General features: G+C 36.0%; 1 protein-coding gene across 2 annotated transcripts in view; it reads left to right on the top strand.

The window, feature by feature from the left end:
* Window positions 1-17,063, top strand: part of NTNG1 (netrin G1) — a 261,252-nt gene extending 244,189 nt beyond the window's left edge. For both annotated transcript variants that reach the window (XM_070939340.1, XM_070939339.1), the window contains one exon: window positions 16,828-17,063. In XM_070939340.1, the coding sequence (XP_070795441.1) occupies window positions 16,828-17,063 (236 nt within the window). The remainder of the gene's footprint in view (window positions 1-16,827) is intronic.
* Window positions 17,064-18,604: the final 1,541 nt, after the last annotated feature.

The raw sequence follows: 18,604 nt of genomic DNA, 5'->3' as shown, positions 1-18,604 counted from the left end.
GAGGCAGAAACAGAGGCATCTTCTCCTGGAAGATTGCACTGGAGAAAAAGCAAAGAGAGAAGGGGAGGAAGAGGAGATGGAAGGGGATTGGAGAAACTGAAATGGAGATAGGGAGAATGAAAAAAAGGGCTGGAAGGGAAAGAGAGGATGACTGCTTGCATTGAAACAGGAAAGAGTAAGAAGCTGTTGTCATTGTTTCTACTTCACTAAGAATGAGAACACAAATGTCAAGGCCAGGAACCAAGGATGATGATCTCCATCAAGTTACTCCAACCATATTTTTCTTATTCCTTCATTTCAATAAGGCAGAAGTATCTTCTTCCTTTAAAGCATGTCTGTTTCTATTCTGAAACTATGAAATATTCTCCTCTTTCATTCTTTCTCTCTTTCACAACATATACACTTCAAAGAAAATTATTGGAGGGGGGGGAGGAAATACCCTCTACTCAAGTAAATATGAGATCCGAAATACACTTGTGCTTTCCCATAGCTCCTGTTGAAGAAAAACAAAAACAAGGAAGGGAATACGGGCATGTTTAATTTGAATTTCTGGTAAAAGTAGTCCAAAGTGTACTATGTTAAGAGATGCATTCAAAACAAACCATACATCTTACGTTGGAGCAATTGGAAACTTTGAAGCTGAGGGAGAAATTAATGTGAAAGTTACTGTCAAGGCAACCTTATCACGGGTCTGTTTAGAAATCAGTGAATTGCAATCTGGTTCTCTTTACTATCTTCTCTCAGGATTATTTCAATACCTAGAGGAATATGGTTGCCAAGATGCAAGAAAAAATAATGTTGCAAACTTATTTTCATTTTACATTTAAGTCGTAGGAGCTCAGTGTCTTATCGCTCTATAAAAATATTTAAGATTTGGCTGCATGAATATAAAAACAGACTGCTTTTCTGAGCATCAGATGCTAACAGTTCCAGATAGAAGCACAAACTAGCAATTTCGTCCTTCTACCCCCAGTCGAGATAATGAACACAGATCTCAAGTTGGTATCCTATTATCATATATACAAAATGATGCATAGATTTTGGTCTGAAGAGCAGGTTGAGAGCAGAAATACACACACTCCATTCTCATTAAAAGAAATCTGCCAGCAGGCGATGATTCAGCAGGGTGTTCTGTTAATGAGATGCTGCACTGTAGTAAATTTGGCAGATAATCCAGTTTAGTATCTCAAAATGAACTTTTCTTTTACTCTTTAAAGATGTGTCTGCCAAAACTTTAAGTTTGCAGAGGGGGAGGTTTAAAAAGCTGATCTCTGTTAAAAGAAGACAGTTTGACTGTGTTGTCTCTAAGAAATAAGATTGAATTTGGGGAGTAAGAGGTTTGTTTGAAAGATTGATAGGTCCATTTCATTAAGCCCAACAAGCAAACTTTTATGTGGTTCACTCCATATGAGTTACATTGAATTCAGTGCAATTTACCTGGGAATAGACTGTTCTCTAGGAGTAGAATCCAGTACCATTCTATTATTCGACTAAAACAGACTATCATCCATCCAACTGCAAACACTTTTATTATATACTTTTCCATTGTTTAACTTTTGGACCCAGAAAACTGCCAAGATCTTTTTTTTTCAAATATCAAGTGCGATAGCAAGCTTATAACTGTTTATCCAAAGTCAAATTGCATCCTCTAATATTTTTATTGAAGAGTTGACTTTGGAGTTAACAACTTATTCCTTACATGCTGATGCACAGCATGTATTGTGTTGCATATACAGGTGATTATTGTACAGCAGCAGCTGAGTTTCAGGTTTATTTCTGACTTGCCCATTGCAACCATTCTTATCTTCCTTCTTGTCTGCCCTCTCACCCTAAATGGAAACTACTAGAGACAATGCATTTTAGCTTTTTGCTGCCACCTGCTGGTCATTTGAATTTTTACTGACTAGGTACCCCTAGCCAAAGCAGCAACCCAGTAGGCCCTCCCCAAAAAAACTTTCAGATTTGTTTTGTGAAGGCTGCTGCAATAATGCAATTTCTCATAATAATCTCTGTAGATCAGTTGGCATCCTCTATATGTTATTAGATATCTCTACCAGCCTGGGAAAGACTACCTCTCTTCTCCTATAGTGTGGTTTCTGTTTAATTCGTCAATTAAAAAAGCAAAAAAACAAAAACAAAAATAGACAATTAGCCCAAATTAACAAATGGCATTAATTCTTCCATTAATATTAAATGTTATTTGGGATACAGCAACACAATATGGGGCATTCATGTTGCCAGTCCTAAATGGAATTCCTTTTATTGCTCCCGTTTCAATCTGTCTATTAGGTATTCCTATGAGAAGTTTGATGTTGCACGCTGTTAAAAGTGAAGCAAGTTTCTTCATAAATGTATTTAAGATTTTATGTTTATCGAATTATTACCCCCAAATAGTTCAACTAATTACATAAACATAACAGTTTAAAGCCACAGCATAAATCTTTTCACTTTGTTGGGAAAAGTCATTAAGGATTTATTTTATTATTTGTTATATTTTGTTGTTTATTGTTTTTAATTATTCAGTTTAGCTGTTTATTTGTTGATTCATCTATTACTTATATTTCCAATGTGAACACCTCTGATTTTTAGTTCAGTTTAAATCAAAAAAATGGAATATCAAATGCTGATGTTTTATCAGACTTAACCGAAAGTTTTGAAAGTATTTGCTTAGACATACACATGTACTAGTACCTTGGTACTCAACTGCTTTGAAATACATCAAACTTGGTACTCAACACATTATGACATGAAATTTTTGTCCCTGTATTTACAGTTTGTTTGATACTCAATGCGTAAGCTAGAACTTATTGTTTGGTACTCATTGTTTTAGATAATCATTGTGTCTCTCGGAACCAATTAATGATGAATGCCCAGGTATCACTGTATAATAGAAGTACTAAAGAAACAGGTTTTGGAGTTCTTCTGATGCTGCAATCTTTACATTCTGCACACCAATAATTAAAGACACCTAGAGAGAAGAGCCGATATTTTAGTTTATTTGGATCGGAGAGCTTGTCTACTCAGTACACGTTGGCTAGACTTCAAGATTTCCATGATTAATTCCTTTCCTAAACTATGCAGGTCAGTGACACCATAATACAGTCATTGTTCAGAATCTTTAATAGGAAGCACAGGCAAGGAAGCACACATACTGACCCCAATGTATTTAGCAGCTTATTATAAATTATGTGAAGGGAAGCTTCACATAATTTTTGTATCTATGGCAGTTCTTATTTTTATAGAAAGTGGAAACAAGTGGAAAACTTGAAACATTGCACAAATAATATTCAACTTACAACAGTTTATTTAGTGACCATTCAAAGTTGCCACGGCACCAAAAAAATGATTTATGGCATTTTTCACACTTATGACCATTGCAGCATCCCCATGGTCATGTGATCAAAATTCAGGTGCTTGGCAACTGACTCATAACAGTTGCAGTGTCCTGGAGTCACATGATCACTTTTTGTGACCTTCTGGCAAGCAAGGTCAACGGGGAAGACAGATTCATTAACAGAAAGTCATACAATGGGGCAAAACTCACTTAAAAAACATCTCTGTTAGCCACAGAAATTGTGGGCTCAATTGTAGTCATACATCAAGGACTACCTGTATATTTCTTGATTTGTTTGTAAAAGTTTTTATTTATTTATGAAATTGGTATAGCTTCCCATCTCATCAAAAGCAAATGCAGGTCCCATGCATTCTCTGCCAGGTCTAATGGGGCAGGCCAAAATAACCGGGGAGTGGCAGTCATGCCTCTAGTCATGCCATGAGGGGCTTTAAAGGCTAAAACCAGCACTTTGAATTTGACATGAAAGCAAACTGAATTTGACCTGGAAGCCAATGCAGCTCAGGGAGCACTAGGAGCATACCTTCCTGTCCTCACTGCATCATTCTGTACCAGTTGAATTGTCTGGACATTCTTCAAGGGGAGTCCATGTTAATGTTAGATTACATGTTAATCTATGACATGAATTAAGAACTGTTGGCCAGATCTGGACCTTGAGAACTCTCTTTACATGGTTTAAGTCTAAGCAGTTCAACTTCAATAAAGGTATTTTAGAGTAGCATAATTATACCGCTACATTGCTCTATTACAAGTTCATTCCATTTAATCTCCCTTTTTTATACCAGCTCACACTATATATCTATGTCACGGTATTTTATATTTGCCTGTTCCTGTATTTGTTGTTTTAGAGCAAGGAAAGGCTATTTGATGTTACCAAATATTTTGGAATTCTATTTTCATCCATCTTATCTGGAGAGTTCCAGATTACCTATCCTCGATTAGATCTTAGAGGGGACGTGGTTCCTATTTATAATGCCGTACCAGTGAGTTCTAAGCCATGTATACCAGTGGTGGGATTCAAAAACTTTTACTACTGGATCTGTGGCTTGGTGGGCATGGCAGAGGAAGGATAGTGTAAAATCTCCATTCCCACCCCACTCCAGGGGAAGGTTACTGCAAAATCCCCATTTCCTCTTGATCAGCTGGGACTCGGGAGGCAGAGAATAAATGGGGGCAGGGCCAGTCAGAGGTGGTATTTACCAGTTCTCTGAACTACTCAGATTTCTGCTACTGGTTCTCCAAAACTGGTCAGAACCTGCTGAATACCACCTCTGATGTATACCTTGAAGAAAAAATAATGTTTTGTTTTTTTATTTTATTACATTCTTTGTAATGTAATTCGTATTTTCTTTTTTTTATTTTAAATCCATGTGCATATTCGTTGTGTTGTTCTGGAAGCTAAACTAATATTGAAAATGATCAAACAAAAACCCAAAAATGCTGAAGTCACCCAATCAGCAGAGAGAACAGGCATCATCTGATGCATGCTTAGACATGTGCATGCATTTATTTTTCTACCTTTGGAAGTGGATTATACTATGGATAGTTATGTTTTCCTTCTAAAATAAAAAGCATGGACATCCTATTTAATTTAATTCAGTGGTGTTGAAAAAAAAATTCTACTTATGATACTGGAGTTGAAATTCTATTCACATTCCCCTGTTCACTTTTACATCATATAAACTACAGCCTAGGCATTAAAAAAAAGTAATTTCCAACTACTAATGGAGTAGAATTTTGTCCAAAGTGTCAAAAAAACCCACAGAGGTGCTCACTTTTTCTGAATCAAAATCACAGCAACATGAAAAGATAGAATTAACTCGAAATCTCCTTTTCTGTATAATAATAGAGAAGCGGTAATTAAAAATCCTTTTCACATGATTAAGATAGAAAACAATGTAAGGTATTTCTCATTGTGTGCAAGTAGAGGTTTTAAAAAATATCTTTTTGCAACTCAAATGTGGAATAATTGTTTCCATAATTTTTTTTAGACTGTTGATACACAATTTTTTAGAGGAGAGTCAAGTTGTTCGGTGCATCAATCGAATTGACTTATTAAAATAAGTAAAACATAAGTATGTATATTTTAGCAGGTTTAAATTTAATCTAAGATAGTATACAGTTTTTATAGATGTTATTCCTTTAACAAAGCCATAATTATTTGTTTTAAAATGTGTGCATATCCCTAATTAAGTAGCAATAAAAAAAACACATCTTGCTGTGCAGTAACCATTTGCATTGTAAGATTCCTTGCATTGTAAGATTTCTACTGCTACAGGATTATTTATATTTTTCCTTACAAATCAGAAGGAGAAGTTGTGCTAATCTAATCCACATTCCACTATCTCAATACATATTCTTCATCTAGTACTCAAAGATCAAACAAAACCCAAATGACTGAAAGCAGGAATGATATTAGGACTCAAAAGCAGAAGCCACTTAATTAGTAGGGAGAATCGGCATCGTCTGATACATGTTTAGTCACACATGTACTGTTCTGTCTTTGGAACTGGAGTGTCATGTTCCAGGGTTAATGAATAAGACCAGATTGCATGGTATACAGCTGCATCACATGTTCAGATATTATTGAAATACATCAAAGCCTAGTTGAAATTAAAGTCAGTAATAAGACTTTCAAAGTGTTATGTATCTCAGTCTATTGAGTTCATGCTAATGAAATAGTACAATAGGGAATCATCTTCCCTATTGAACTCTTGAATTGGGACTTAATCAGTGATGGGATTCAAGTAATTTAACAACTGGTTCTCTGTCCTAATAATTTTTCCCAACAACCAGTTTGCTAAACTGCTCAGAAAGTTAACAACCGGTTCTCCCAAAGTGGTGCGAACTGGCTGAATCCCACCACTGGACTTAATTGAATTTATTGAAATCAGAGAGACAGAGTAAAATGTCTGTTACTTAGGAGTCATGGTGGTACAGTGGTTAGAATGCAGTATTGCAGACAAAATCCAGCAAACAACCTGCTTGATCCTGATGGAGTTCAAGGTTGACTCAGCGTTCCATCTTTCCAAAGTCGGTAAAACGAGGACCCAAATTGTTGGGGGCAATATGCTGACATTTGTAAACTGCCCAGAGAGTGCTGTAAAGCACGATGTGGTGGCATAAAAATCTAAATTCTATTTGTATTGCCATTATTTAATCCTGCCCTTAAACCTAATGTTGGAAGCGATCCGAAGATGTTCTGAAATACTTCTGGAATGTTTTTATCCATAGCACTATATACAGAACTATTTCTATACATAGCTACTCATGAATACTTTTTCTTTCTTATATTATTTTGAAATTGTAAGCATTTGAAAGATTTTACTACACAGGAAAACATTTGCTCTCTATTATGGGCATCCTATTTAAACGTTCTGATTTTCTTATCTGTAAGCTAAACATGCTGAGCTGATTCTGCCTCTTATTACTAGCTTCATGTCTTTGAAATTGATTTTCGCATTGACTGCTTTCTCTAGACTTCTCAACTTTGATTGTGCCCCTTGGGTTATTAAAGCATCCTTTGGACCTTAATAATGGACTGACTTATAGTCTAAGGCAATAATAAAGGTTTATGGCAAAGTTAAAGTTGAGAAATTTTTTTCCTCATCCCTAATAATTTTCTCCCTGAAAGTGTTTGATCTAAATCAAACTTTACAAGCTCTTAACCATTTTCCCCCCTCTAAAGACTCCATTCCCTCTGAAACAATAGTAATTCTTAAATCACTAATCCTGGATTTGTTTTCAATTTCAGCCATTTTAGAAAGCAATTTCTTGTCATCCTCTAATCATTCCAGCCAGAACAATGTCTGGATAACACAGAAAACCATTCTTTTGTGCTATGTTGAAATCTATTTCTTTCTCCCTAACATTGTTTCAGCATATTGTGGGAGGTTTTTTTGGTGTGGTTTTGTTCTTCCAATATCCATAGGAACGTGTGTTTTTGCTGTTCATATCACAGATATTGTCTATATGCCATCATAATGTTTGTGCGGGCATAAGAATTTTTGGTGGGGGAATAATTTTATTTTCCTTGTCCCCAAGTACCATGAGACTTATGTACACCTCTTCCACTAATCAGGAAGAATTGTGTTTTCAAACCTGCAGGTTAGATTCATTGCATGAAATATATCTAAATGAGAAAATGGAAAGTCAGTTAGAACTCCTGGGGTTATAACAACATAAAATCTATTGGATTTACAAGGGATGATGAAGCCCTGTTCAGCCTGATCAGGAGTAACTTAATCAGAAAAAAATATTACTTGATTTCTAAAAGCCAGATAAGTTTTAGAAAAAGTATTTATTTACTGGAGCACTAATATAGCTTCAAAGAAATACTTTCAGTATGATAAATGCTTTCAATGAACAATGATTTGGAAATAGTCCCATTGGATTTGGTCAATTCAGTTGAACAATTGTTAATTGTATCAAGCCACAGTACTGTGAAAATTTGCTTGGGGAATAACCTCTCTGAATTTATTAAGGTTTACTTTCTAAGTAGATCAAGGTAAAAGGAGCTTTTGCTTTCAAGTTCACATTTATTTTGCAGGAATGTGTTTTTCTAATTGTTTAGTTTAAATATAATTTACTTCAGGGTTCTACTTACCTTTACTACCGGTTCGCAAGAACCGGACCAAACCGGGAGCAACCCACCACTGATTTATATGTTTCATCAACTGGATGATTGACAGTACTATTTATAGGTGTGATGCCATTGAATTACTCATGAATCTTCAAACTCAAATTATTATTATTTTTAAAAAAGAATTCCACCCTGATGTATATTTAAAAGGTCACTGGTCTTAGTTCATTGTTCCCTCTTTCAGCATGTAACTATTATTACATTCTGTAAAATATCTTTTTATCCAGATACTCTATAAATAATTATTTGTTTTGAGAGTTGTAAATTGTTCTTTTTTTTGGTTTACTAAATGTGTGGAGTAAATCGTATGTGTGTAACATTTCTATCTTTTAAGACTTACTATAGTGTGAGAATAGAAAGTTTTCATTCAAATTTAATATAAAAGAGCTTTTATTCTATAATTTGATAATTTGATTTTGCACAAAAAAGGCAGCTGATAAAACCTGTACAAAAATGTTAAGAAATATGAAAATGTTGCAGTTAACAACATAATAGACTTACTAAAATTCCCATATAAAATATATGACTCAATTGTAGAATTATTACAGAAAAATATTTGAAGGACATTTTTATTCTGAGTTTCCTTTTGGTACTGAGAGTATTATTGTTCCCATATGTTAATTAATTTTAAAAGGAGTGGAAAACTAAAAAAAAAAAATCTGTTGAAACAAAATGAAAAGTCAAGGATACCAAAGCAATCATATAAGCCCTAGAAAAATGTTGATAAGTAAATGCACCAGCATTATTGCCTTCTTTTTCAGATTTAATGCTATGATCCACTCAGTAATTTATTACTCTTTGATTCCTGAGATTTTCTTTTATGATAAGATCAAGAAATAGTCTCAGATTTAAATAACTTCTTCCTAGGGAAATGAACAATTGAATCAGAGCTTACATTAGTTAAGTTGCTTATTCCCCATTCTCTGTATTAGGACAGGTGATCTACTGCAGTGTTAATTATGAAATCAAGTAAGAAATGTTCCCTTATGGATCTGTTAAATGTTTTGATTCAAAGCATGTATTACAGAATTGAAGGACACCATGCTGTCCTTTTATCTAACTGTTAATATTTTGTGTCAGCCGTTCCTCAATTGCTGTTTTCCCCATAAAGACAATAGCAGTTACATAGTACCATCTTGTATTCTTTCGTCATCCCTACTTAAGTCAACGTAGCAGACAGCTTCCATCAGAGATTTATGGCGATTGATACATCACCTTACATGTGTGCCTGATGTTCAAAATAATGTTCTTTGCATAGACACAAAAAAGTAATGGTGTACACCATTATGTACATCTCTGGTATATAACTGGAAGCAAAAATAGCATGCCTGAGAATTCTGGCATGTTCTTTCAGCTGGTTCTCACTTCTCAAGATCTTGAAAAGAACTTCATGGGAAGATGTTTTTACTCCAGCATATGCCTTTTTTCTGTCAATAATGCAGTCATTAATTAGAAAATGAAAGGTATTCATAACTGCAGATGATGATGGTGATGATGATGATTTTAGCAACTATGAAGAGCTTGACCCATAGAAGTCTCCAGTAATTTATTATCACTTAGTTGAAAAGAGCTCTAGAGCAGTGATAGCTAACCTTTTACAGACCGAGTGCCCAAAGTACATGGGTGCACATGCGAATGTGTGTGTGCGTGCACAAACCCCCACAATGCAATGAGTGCAGACCCCCCCCCGCATGTGCACCACCCCACCCCCACCCCCTGTGCATGTGCCCGCATCCCCAATACATGTGCACTGCCCCCACACACACACCCCACCCCACTCCTGCGCATGCACATGTGCAGCAGAGACCTGAAGACCAGCTGGCCAGCGGAAGGCACAGACGCACATGCGTGACAGAGCTGAACTGGGGCGATGGCTCATGTGCCCACAGAGAGGGTGCCATAGGTTCGCTATCGTGGCTCTAGAGCATTCATTCTCTTGTTAGCACCCATTTTGGGAGAACTTTCTCTTCATTTCTGCTTTGGATTCAAAGCCATCTGCAAAGTCAAGAGTATTTTAAACAGGTTAAGTATTGGGTTAGGCACAAAGCATAACTGAACAGTATAACAACAGACGAGTCTTTGGAAAGAGCTGCTATTCCATATTACAAATGCAATAAAGAAGGTCTCGCTGTTTTATTTGTCAGAAGGATGCTTAATGATTTGAGTCAATTTTGCATTTTGAAATCTAACCAGATCTGAACCTTCATCATACATTGAAATTATTGTCATGGGGTTACAAATTCCCATAAACAGTGGAGTGCACCGTTCCTTTCAGGGATTTTGCATTTACACTTATCACAACAGACAGCCCTTGAATAGCAATTATCTGTTTTAAAAAGCAAAGCAAAAAAATAAAAATAAATGCAACCATGAACAAACCTTTAACAGGACATATCACAACATTTTGTCTATAAACACGATCCTTGGTTTAGGTTTCTTTCTAAAACAATTTGCCATCAGAAATGGGCTGCAATTATTTTGGAGCACAGATATGCAATGGCGATATGGACTGATCTAGTCCAGCTTCTAATTGATGGCCATTCTAGGATAGTGTTAGTTATCATCTATGAGTATGTTCATCTATTCACATATGTGGTCTATGAATAGAGCCTACAGTGGCCCAGATCAGAAGGAAATAGTACACAAGATTTCTGTCTCAGTTTTGTCTTATCTGTTCTAATCTATCTTAATCAAAGATAATGAACAGATCAAATTGTTCAATAGCAAGCTTCACTTGTACGCAGATGGAAATCTCCCAAGTAATACTTCTGCTTAATACAATTGCTAACGAGACGTTTCTTGCATTGCCAGACTTATTATCTTGCTATGTCAAGGTAAGCTATCAAAAAGAAGGTGTTGGTTAGAATTAATAATCACTTCCAGCTGTGGCATTTAAATTCAAGATAGCTTTCTACCTCTTTTTATTTCTATTTAATTTTTTCAGGGTTTTTTTTTATGAGAAAGTCTGTTTCTTTTAACCACAACGATATTTTTCCATTAAGTAACAATTGTGAGATTCTTTTTTTATTTTATTTTTTTGAGTTGATGACTTTCATTCAAACATCAAAGGTAAAACTAGAACTAGAATATATTGTTTATATTTCCACATTGACATTTTCCTTTTCGAAATAGGAGAACCTTCCAACCAAAATGTCAATAACTGATAAAAAGACATAAAATGCATTAAGTTCAGCTAGCTGATAGGAAAAAAAAGTGTTTTTTTCCCTTTGTAGCTATGCAATCCCCTAGAGGTCTAGGGACAAGTATATATTTCTAAGACATCGGTAAATTTTCAGACTGGGTAGAAATTTAAGAAACTGTATAGACTGCTCGCATTTAATATTAATGTTTTTTGTGAAAAAATGGATATAATTAGCATCTATGTTTATGTTTTTCAACTATAATGAAAAATAAAAATAGAAAGTTCCCTTAATACATCTCGGTAAAAACAAATCTACAGTTATCAGAGTGATGTAGATATGTTGTCCTAAAGTAACACTGCAATTTGTACATAACCACTTAAACTTAATTGCACATCATACACTGGATTAGGCTGCCATTGACACTTTTATGATGATCTTATCTTTGAGATAGTTTCTATTTCATTAAGGCAGTATCACAAAACACATTATTTTGCCCTTATTGAAAGTCAAATGTATTGGCATGAATGATTAAGGTGGAGCTTACATTATAGTTTGATAAAATGCTACATTAATGTATGGTAGAGAATGGCTTTAAATCCATAGGCACAGAAGTCAAAAGATTTACAAATAAAAATAAGCTGAAACTAAATTTAATATGTATACAAACTGGCAAATGTGAAACTATCCCAATTTGCATTCAAGATCCAAAGATAAATAAGATCATATCTGGAATTAAGAGAAGTATTTAATTAGCTATTGGTTTATCATTCATTATTTAAAGCCATTACTAACCAATATTAACAATACAGATGTGGTTGCTGTTTTCAAACCTGTTTTCTTCCCTTTAAGCTACATATTTTGGAAAAACCTCTCTTAGGCTCAAGCAGATGAAATGAACACTCAGCTGTAAATCAGCCATCCAAAACATGAATCAGAATACCGCAGTGCAATCTTTCACAAACTTACTTAGGAGTTTATTATGAAGAATAATAATGATTAATCAGATTGCGGCTTTAAATGGAAATGAATACTCAGTTATTAAGCCACAGAAGCATGTCTTCAAAATTACTTAATAGCTACTCAATGAGAAAGATTTTCAGTGCTTTCTGAATGTAGTTCTCATATCACAAGAAAAATAAAGTCAGTTCAGTGCAATCAATCTATGAAAGCTGCAGTGCTAAGTGCAGTTATCTGAGTGTAAATATTATTGGATTCAATGCAGTTTTCTTCCAAAATTAGTTGACACAGCACTGGGTGCCAATCATCAAATTACAAGTAATCAAATAATACACATGTTTATGTGAAGAAGTCCTCCACTGGAGGTGGAGATTCACAAATAATTAATATCCATGCCTGATTTCTTATTATACATTTGTTCCTTCAATCGCTTTTGTCATCATTTATCAGACTTGAAACCTCGTCAGATTTGTTTATGGCGTATTACACCCTTGGTTGATACTTGCAATATAAATTTGCCCAATTAAGCACATTGTAGGTGCTGCAATAAAATGCAGACATATGGCAGTCATCAGCCTAATTTTCTGAGCGAGCAGCATTTATTATAACTTAATATGCAGTTGTGACATTTGCAGATCCGAAATGCTAGATACATTTCAGTGTCGTGTCAATGGGTCATAAAAAATACATTAGCACCATAAAAAGAATCACAAAGAAAGGTGATGAAGAAGGAACATGTTTCAGCGATGCCTGGTGGTTGCCCTCATATTAATTACGGCACAGCATACTGGAGAGGAAGTGGAAGAGCATCATTATTCAACTCATTTGCATGCAGAAAATTAGAAGTCAGAGCAACATCAGACACCAAGACTCTGCTTTTGAGGCAACTGCCAGAACATTCAAGCACTGCTGTTGTGCAATCTCTTTTACTTCCAATATGTCTCAGGGATAAAGCTGTCAGCTCTTAAGGAATTTCCATTAAAAGTGGAAAGAGGACAGGGGTGCTATTCAGCAGGTTCTGGCAGGTTCCGGAGAACCGGCAGTGAAAATTTTGAGTAGTTCGGAGAACCGGCAAATATCACCTCTGCCTGCCACCAGAGTGGGGTGGGAATGGAGATTTTGCAATATCCTTCTCCCAGGAGTGGGGAGGGAAGGGGGATTTTGCAGTATCCTTCCCCTGCCATGCCCACCAAGCCACACCACGCCCACAGACTCGGTAGTAAAAAAATTTGAATTCCACCACTGAAAGAGGACACTTCATTAGGAATGCGGTTGAAGAGCAGATTAGTAAGGCGTGGAAAAATTGTGATCATCCCTGTTGTGTTGGACCCCTTGTTCCAGAAAAAGGGGCGTCAGAGCATCTGGAGGTGGCCTTAGCAGACTTCTACAAGTCACTCTATGACCAAAATAATGCATTTCTAGGGAAGACCTGGTCACCGCAAACTTCAATAGAAAATTGGAAATAATAAAACTGAACAAGCTTCAATTTTGGCATAATTTTTCAAGCCTCTGGAGCTTGGTGGAAACAAATTAAAATGATTTCTGCCAAAGCCAATAATAACACGAAAGCAATTTGGGACTTTTTTTCACTCCAGAGTGAGGAAATGCAGACCATCAAGTTTTTCAAAGCTAGAAACTGTAATGCTGGGAAGTGCACAGGAATCCACCTACATTTATTTAAAATCCTTGTACGTTGTTCAGACTATGTTTCTACATGTGCTCTTCTATATACTGTGTTGTGCTTCAAATGCTTTGTTCCACACAGAAACTGGTTTGATTTCATTGAAGGTGAGAAGCCATGTTTGCTGATTCTTTTACTGTCTCAAACCCATTTTCTTCTGGCTTCACGGCGTCATTAATTCTCCTTGATGGCTTTTCATCAAGGTGGAAAGGAAAAAAAACTCAATTAACCTGTATTATTGTGATCTTTCTGGCAACTCTTTGCTGCCCCTAGGTTTAGAGTGTATGAAAGCAACCAAAGTCTTTGATATAACATGGCAGATGGATTTGGATGCCACAGCCAATATTAAGTAGCAGGTGGGCTCTAAATTAACAAGACTAGGTCTCCGTTCCCTGAAAAAACTGTCCTTCAAATTATGTGCAAACAAATGCTTATCATCTCCTAACAAAAATCCAATCTCTAATCAGGGAGAGGCGACTGTTTTCCTACTAAGATTGGAAGTTTTTGTTTATATTTTTTTTCCTTTTACTGGATTCCTATTTTACTCTGTTTATATTTGATCTTTGAAGTCCTCTTCAAATGAAATGTTGTCTCCTACAATGAGAACCCAGTTCATTAAGCAACCGTTTTAAAATGTCCAACAACAGTCCCGTGCCATTTAGTCTCGGAATGGATTCAGACATCAAAAGACATGGCTACATTGGTAATCTAAGCCGTTTCAGATAGCTAGGACATCATGTTCCATTGGTAAAGCCTCACCATGAGTTACATTACAGCAGAGGATTCTATTAGTGAATCTGGAGTTTTATCTTTAAGAATGTTTGGAGCTTGTATATCATTTTTAACATCATTCGTCAGACTTGTCTTTCTTGATATATATATTTGCTTTCTTCTCTTATCGTAGGAATATATATATATATATATATATATATATATATATATATATATATATATATATATATATATATATATATATATATATATATATGAATGACTCTTTTGGGGGGGATGGAATCCATAGGCACTGTGCTCCCCAAAATTACATAAAGATAAAATTTAGGAAAATAAAACATAGAAGAGTGTGGGCAGAGGTCAGCTAGTTAGAAGGCACAAATAAAGAAATATTAATATGGGAAAATTCTTTATAATGTCTGATATTGTTCTATTTTGCCCAGTGCTAGCTTCTTCGAGAGATTGCAAAAACTAGCCAAGGTTTTTCATGAGGGATTTGTAACTGGAGTTAGATCCACTCCTGGAAAAGAAAAGCTAGTGAACATGGGGTTGCTTGTATATATCAGTGTTTTAAAAAGATAGATGAGATTGGCAGAGGATATATATGATAGGTGGAATACAAGGAAGGAAGAATATTAAAATAGATCAACCTAGTTCTGTATGAATGATAATTTCTATCTGTTACAAATAGTGGTTCATAGACGTTTTGTGAGTCTCATTTGTCTTCTACATTTGTAGACATAGAAGTGATCTATGAAAAAAGCTTTGCTATTTATTTTTATATTTGGTTGCACCAGTCTTCATCGGGATGCATGCTGCACTTCATGCTTTTAGCTTATTTTTTCCACATGTAAAAACTTTTCAGTGTGAAGGATTCGTTTATTCTCAGCAGCAGGATGCTGCATTTTTATGTGCTTGATTTCTGTGCTCCTTGCTGCAAATATTGGCTTTAATGGTGAATGTAATAATCATGGCCTAGAGAGGCTTTGTTCTTCTAACTACTTGACTCTGGCTAAAGAATCAGAAGCAGTATCTCCATAGGCACTCATAGATGTACAGAATTACTTGGATCCTGACCAAGTTAATCCTATAATGCATTAAAAAGATATTAATCCAAAAGGATTCAAGCACTGTTTGTATCAATAAGCACAATACTGAAAGCACAGACCTATGTGCATGAACCCAAGATTACTTGATTACCTGATTAGGATTGTATTTTTTAAAAAAGTACTTTCTCATGAAATAGATGGTTTAATTTCTGAGCATCCCAGATAGTTCTTAAAGCTTGCCAATACAACCAGAAATAGATTTAGTACAACTTTCCAAAGCTGTAATACTTCAAAGGATCACTGTTAACGTTCCCTACCTGGAAAATTGGCTGGTCGGGGAGAAGGATAGATACAGATAGAAAGTCTATCTGACTTTCTACTTTTCACAAGTAGTTCTTGACAAAAGGAAAATGCTGAGATTTGGAATTCGCCAGCTGTGGCCTAAAGTAAAATGATCCCAGCAAGAGTGATCTGTCCAAACAGCTTGGCTAAAGAATTATTTGCTACTATTCACAAGGGCCAAGTCCTTCTGTCAAAACAATTTTCCATTTAGGAACCATCATGGCTTCCCTGCATGTGTCTGACATTGTCAGTGTGTGCACGAGTATCCAAGCCAACAAACTGCCTCTTCCGATAATGACACCTGTGCCTCCAGTGGCACCGATTGGCTTGAGTAAGGCATTCAGACAAAGTGTTTCCCAAAGTTGCCACAAAGCATCTCTCTTCAACTCATGAAAACCATCATATCTTTTACAAGCCCTGTGTGGGTGTTTTGAAAACTGTTCCGTCTATCTTGTGTTCCAAAGTGAGTGGCTGTATAGAAGCCAGAATGCTTTCAGAGCAACCGCCTGAGCCTTTAGAAACATGTGGCCACTTTAAATGGTTCGAAGAGAGATTTATTTTATTTATGCCTCTACTTTTCATAGAAATGTGTTGTGATCTGAGCACAACATATGATCTCACACATATCAAGATGCTCCAATTCAAGGTGCACAGTATTTAAATTGGTTATTAGGCAGGAAAAAAAATCACAGGAGCACTTGTATCATCCTTGGTAGTAAGAATCCAAAAGTAGAATCAATAGTTGCCATGTTAGGACCCTTAGTATATGTATTGCTGATGGCCACACTAATGGTAGAGCTAATGCTCCTCTTTCTTAAAATCTTCTTTTCAGGAAAACAGCCAGTACTTTTCACTTTGTCGTTGTGTTCCTTAACCAATTCTCTTATGTTGATTATGCTTTTCTCTTTCCTTCCCACTCCAACTTACAGCAAACGTATGTGACAATGAACTTCAAATTTGCCAGAATGGAGGGACGTGCCACAACAATATACGCTGCCAGTGCCCGGAAGGCTATACTGGTGTACTGTGTGAGAAGCGGAATTGTGATGTGGATCCAGATGGCTGCAGCGAAAGTTCAGGGCAAGGGGTAATATCAATACAAACCCTGCTACTTCTACTACCACCAATTGCTCCATTGGGATTAAGTGGGCTTTTTATATTTTAAGCTACGCAGCTTGGGATACATCAGCTTCAGACTGCTTTGAGAGAAAGGTGTCCAGAAAAGAACCAGATGCAAATAAGAATTTTCAAAATAAGGGGGGAAATTATACAATTTTCACACATATATAGACTAAAGAAAAGGCCTGACTGAACTAAGCCATATGTATACCTTGTGGACAACCCAACCAACCAAGACTGTTACTTCTTGGCTCAAGCTTAAATGAGGCAGCTGCCAATACTATTACAACTACTCAAGACGACAGCTGCAGGCACTTACACAGGTTCAAAAAGGCTTGGGTCGCCACCCCCGGATGGAAATCCAAGACAGAAACAACAACAACAACAACAAAACCACAAAAAAATTGCTCTTTCAAACTGGTGCGCCACCGTACCTCTTCCCAGTGTGTGGACCAACCAAATAGAAGCATTCTTTGCTGTCAGTGCATTGTGGGTATAAGGAAATCTGTTTCAAAGCTGCCATATTGGCCTGCTTCAGCCCCTTAATCCCCCTTTCCAACTGTGCTTTAGTGAACGTTGCTCTGTAACCTTTGTTGGTTGAACGATCTCTTTGTCTGATGTTAGTAATGCACATGTGTACCAGCCCCAACTCAATAAATCTCAAGCCGGTCATATCCTTGTATATCTTAGAAGCACTGTGCCCTGTCGACACAGTGCTCCCCTATTGTACAAGAGTGGCAGTAGGACAAAAAGAAAGTATATTTATCCTTTTGTAATCAAATGAAGTTATTTTTCTTGACTAACGTACAGCGTAGATTTTTTGTATTATTGCCAATTTGTGTTAACAATTGAGTAATGTACTTTAATCCTAATCAGATGGGGGGAGGGGAAGAGATGATTTTTAGTTCGTTCTTTTCTTTTTCCTTTTTTTTAAAAATTCATTTAATTGTGCAGAGATTTCTCTGTATGGGCAACGTGCTGGCATCAAAGAATATCAGTTTACATATTATAGCAAGTGTAATAAGATACCACCAAAGGACATTCTAAATGTTTTCTTGTTGCTTTAACACTGGAAGATTTAAGAGAATAAAAATTCCTGCATAAACTATTTCCAGGGATTAGTACTGCAGTTTCTTGATATTATTTTACCAGGTAGAAGACAAAGAAGTTCCAGTCCAGACTTGTGCAAGCACAGCAAAAAATTAAAACTCAAATCTCCATGCTGTCTACAGAGATTAATTAAGAGTGACAACAACATGAGATCAATTGTTGAGGTCAGCAGACACTGGATAAGCTCCAATCAATTCAAGTTAGACTGCAGTCCTAACTGAGAAGTAAAACCCACAGCATTTAACAGGATGTTACAGTATTCTGAAAATTGCATTATCAAAATATTTATTATTATAATTTCAGTTTAACTCAGCTATTCATTTTAACGTCTATGAACAGAAGTCAAACATTGTGCAAGTAAGTTTCCATTTGCATAACAATATTTCTAGCTTCTTTCTTCTTTCTACAACTTCCCACATTTTCTAAAACTGCTACCTTTTTAGAGCAAAACATGAATCCCTTTTCATCAAGGCCAGG

This window comes from Pituophis catenifer, unplaced genomic scaffold (genome assembly GCF_029215685.1).
Source record: "Pituophis catenifer annectens isolate HBS135680 unplaced genomic scaffold, rPitCat1.0.hap2 SCAF_3, whole genome shotgun sequence".
Classification (NCBI taxonomy): Eukaryota; Metazoa; Chordata; class Lepidosauria; order Squamata; family Colubridae; genus Pituophis; species Pituophis catenifer.
This window is presented reverse-complemented; position numbering and strand designations above follow the sequence as displayed.